Raw genomic sequence first — 4,374 nt, 5'->3', positions numbered from 1 at the left:
ACTTGATGCTTGTGGTGAAGTAAACTAGCTTTTAGTGTCTAACACATACTTGAGATTTTCTCTTAAGATTGGCAAGGTAGATTGCGGTTTTTTGAGAGAATAGAAACCTCTTTTAGCCTCCATGTACTAGTCGGGTCAGCTACGTCCGATGGATTGTCATATTTGTGTATATGGTTCTCCCTTTGCTACCATTGATATGATGAGGTTTGCTGACATATCGATATGGAGAAATGATGTTTTGGGCATCCTATCATAGTCCACAATCCACCAACATAATAACCATTTGGAGTTTCAAAACTTGGCTAGGTCATGAAGGTGTGGAATTAAAAGTATACGAGAGGAGGGATCTCAAGATAGGGCGAGTACACTAATGAAGAAGATATCACAAGAGAGAATCTCTACACACGCATAAGCTAACCTACCACTCACTCAATCTTACAACTCAAAAGCCACACAAGAGCAATTCTAGAATCAAGAGAGTGATCAATCACTAATCAAAGAATACTAAAACACTAATCAAAGCACCATCAAAGGACACACAAGAGAAATTCTACAAACAAGAGAGTGATCGATCACTAATTAAAGAATACTAACACACTAATCAAAGCACCATTAGGACATTATCCAAGAGAGAGAAGAGGGAAGCGACCTAGATTTCTTCTAGAGATCCATTGTTAGTCGGCATGGCCACCTCCTTCAAAAGCTCTACTCTACTTTGAAGAATCTTATCTCATAATGACCTAATTTTCACCTTTATACCTCCGGTTACATAGGATTTGTCCACCTACTGAGGACATAAAATGAACACATGGATACAATATGCGGATGCATATTTAATATGAAAAATGTGCACATGAGTAAATAGGAAATGATTGCAATTCCTAGAGACCTCTTAACACATAAGGATGAAGAGATGCATAAATACACACACACACACACACACACACACACACACACATCAATACCTCCCTATATCCCTTAAGTCAAACACATGTGCATATAGTAAGGCACAACTAGTACGAGACACTTTCTCTAGTGTATGGTAGTGATGGGACCTCAATAAAGTCTTGGGGGGGGGGGGGGGGGGGGGGGGCACCTCTTAGACATGTAAGTTACCACATGAGTTCCAAATGAATGAGCTTTAGTTCCAAAAATTCTAAGATTTTAACAAAATTCTATTAATAGAATGGATTTTCAAAATTGATTTTAGAAAAAAATCCGTAAGGTTTTTAAGAAAAAGAGGTCATTTTATTACCTTAAGCATATAAGTAGAGGTTTTTTCAATATCCTTTGAACGTACGTTATATGAATAGTTTCTTAAAGGTCCACCCCCGAGCACCATATTATATGAATAGTTTCTTAAAGGTCCACCCCCGAGCACCAAATATGGGGATGTAGGGAGATAGACCCTATTGAAAGCTTGGTTGTTCTTTTAGATATGGAATTTTCCATATGCAAAATTTAGCTCCTCGACAAGCATCAACTTCCTTTTTTTTGTTGCATTTCTTCAGGAATGGACATGATGCATGCCAACTAGGACATGTGTCATGGTGTGGTTGAGGTTTCCTTGGGCTGTGTGTCACCTTCAATCCATCGATATTAATGCAATCATTAGCGTGGTTGAAATGACATAATGAAATTCTTGGAACGACTCTAAATATGAGATTTTTTCCCCCCTCTTTGTACTCCCTAGTGTTAGCCAGAGCTTTTTTACTCTTGCCCTTACCTTTGAATATTTTTGTGCCTCCTTCCACAAATGGATCCATTCTAGATTGAGATACATGGAGTTGGATTGCTCTAAGGAGGCACCTAAGGACAAGCTCTTTTACTTTCTCTACCAAATTGGCCTTCAACAGTGGGAGCAAGAGATCAAGCCAATTTTTAATTGTGGCTTCCCACTGCTGCAAGAGTGGTTGACTTTTGCAAGACATTTCATTGTAGAGTTTTATTAGACATACCAGCAATAGATGATCAATGACACGTTTGAGTTCACAAATTTTTGAGCGGTCAATCACATGGCCATTTAACCTAACATGTTAGCCATATGGTGTCTGGTTGTCTGTTGGGGCTCTTTTGTGATCGTGGCTCGGATTGAGCAAGGGGTTTGTATTTTATTTTTTGGTGATTAATACTATAACAACTCCCACGATGTGAGTTTTGCCAAAAAAAAAAAAAAAGGAAAGCATACAAGTGTCTAGTCGGGTATAGTCGGGTATGAACGACTGATATATCCAAGTGACTTTTGACTTACATTTGTGGCCACCATAATGAAGGAAAAGGTTTCTTGAATACCAATCTCAAAGGCAACACTAATTGAGATGGCCATGCTATGTCACCTTGAGATAGCATAGGGAATAGAAAGTTGTTTATCAAGAAGATAAAAATACAAAAGATATTTATTTAGTTTTTTAATGTGCTCGATAGATCTTGAATTTCTTAAAACTCAAGAGATTACAAAGATCCCTAGCATATCCTCTGCACATGGTTAATCAAGAAAGAATACATCAAAGTGGTGATGTGACTAGCCTTACAACTATAGCTTGCAATTTTTATTACGATGTATTCGCCACCAGCACGTTGGAATGGGCGAAATGAGAAAACCATCAGCACACAATCTGAATGCTTCTCTATAGCCTAGTGATTTGACAGCACCCTTATCCCCTATTTAACAGACATCGAGATACCCACTCTGCAAACAATCAATGTCCAAGCCCGAACCCGACCAACCCTACCTGTATACACCCGATTGTAAAGCATGCAATCAATTATCCCAATCTATGACCCTTGATAGCATCATACACTCACATATAAGTAGTCCCGACACTCACAGACACCCCAAAAGTGTGCATATACCCAATAACCCAGTATGCAATCATAACATCAAGCCTCAACCCTTCAGAGAGTCCATAGTTAGATACATGTAATCCAACGTTGAGTGGCGCACTCAAAACTTGGAGACCCTTATGGACACACAAATGAGATAGAAAACGATGATGTTCACCCGAACCACAAGAGTAAGAAGACAAGAACTGGTTTTCGTAGCATAAACTAAAGCTTTACTTTGATGAATCCTGCTAAAATTAAAAGCACTTTTGGTGGATTATGACCGAGAGGGTATGTCCGATTCCTTATTGCTCATGGTTCCACAACTTTGACTCAGCTCTGTGTAGCTTGCGACCCTTCAACCCATTGCACTCTGATGCTTTTTTTTCCTTTGACTCTCACCCCCATGCAACTCTCCTGCAGCTTGAAGAGCGTGACCTCCCTCTGAAATCCTCGAAGGCCCCTGTGCTTCAATTCTTTATGCAACCTAAACGAGTCTGCAACCGATGCCCTTATTCTTCTTTTCTTGGTGTCTAATACCCTGCGATAGGTGGCAATGTTCTCCTCTGGTCGCACCAACCCTTTGGCTTATGTAGCACAACCTTTTCTCTCTGTCACCACTTCTGCCTAGCGACCAACCCACCTGCTGATCCTTGGAAGCTTCCAACCAACTGCACCGAGCGGCCCTCTTTAATTAATGACCCTCGGCCTTTCACCTCTTTGCAGTGCTCCCCTATTAGTGCCTGATCCTCATCTTCATGGCCTCGCGGCTCTGCACCACAATCCACATGTAGCTCTGAGTCCTCCTCTCCACCTTGGCGGCTTCCCACTTGTAGAGCCCTCCTCCTGCACGCCTCGGCCTACTCGGTACTACTGGCTTTTCTCCACTATTGACGACCCTCAGCCCATGTGGGAGTTCCCCTCTGTAGATGGCGGCCTCCCCTTACCTTCTCTTGCACTGGCCGGGCTTCCCATGCAACTCATAACCCTGCACACTAGCCCCTGACCCTTCCAACTCTACTACAAACCATCAACCTGCAGATCCCCTTGTAGTCCTCAGCTCCTGGAGGTTGCGGCCCCTCAAAATAGTGCTATTGGCCACCCCGCATGCAGAAACGGCCCGGCTTGTATCCAGATGGCGCCACCTCCTGTGCATGTAATTCCAGGCCTCCAAAAAACACCTGCAGTGCCGCCCCATCTTCCTATCCAACTGGCCGTTCTGCAGTGCAATTTGCGCCACCTTGTTGAAATGCAACCCTGCTCGTTAGTTTTTTCTTATACTAACTCCAGCTTTAACATTAAAAAAATCATTTGCTTAGTCTCCTTTCACACCATAGACATGCTGTCCTAGAGCGCTTGTCGAGAGCATTTCAATTGTCATAAATTTTGAGTCGTACCCGCTTGCAATAGCCTCAGATGGACAAGATGCAGCCTACTCGACTTCAAGCACATAAAAACCTTTGAACTCTCTGAGCTTGAGCAACCATTCTGCACACATGGCATCACCTGATGGAAAAACCCACCGATCTTTAGAATCCTTAAGCACTTTGA

At 42.2% G+C, this 4,374-nt stretch overlaps 1 protein-coding gene across 1 annotated transcript; it reads left to right on the top strand.

The window, feature by feature from the left end:
* Positions 1-2,335: 2,335 nt before the first annotated feature.
* Positions 2,336-3,917, top strand: LOC147465751 (uncharacterized). Its single transcript, XM_086512357.1, has one exon. The coding sequence runs from the start codon at positions 3,521-3,523 to the stop codon at positions 3,827-3,829; it is 309 nt and encodes a 102-aa protein (XP_086368483.1). The 5' UTR covers positions 2,336-3,520; the 3' UTR covers positions 3,830-3,917.
* The last annotated feature ends 457 nt before the right edge of the window (positions 3,918-4,374 follow it).

This window comes from Adiantum capillus-veneris, chromosome 1, assembly GCF_014529385.1.
Source record: "Adiantum capillus-veneris isolate H3 chromosome 1, ASM1452938v2, whole genome shotgun sequence".
Taxonomy (NCBI): domain Eukaryota; kingdom Viridiplantae; phylum Streptophyta; class Polypodiopsida; order Polypodiales; family Pteridaceae; genus Adiantum; species Adiantum capillus-veneris.
Note: the sequence above shows the minus strand (reverse complement) of the source record. Positions and strands in the feature narration are given on the sequence as shown.

Excerpts from the sequence above, each read along its gene's own strand:
- LOC147465751 (XM_086512357.1), top strand. The coding sequence starts at position 3,521 with ATGACCCTCGGCCTTTCACCTCTTTGCAGTGCTCCCCTATTAGTGCCT.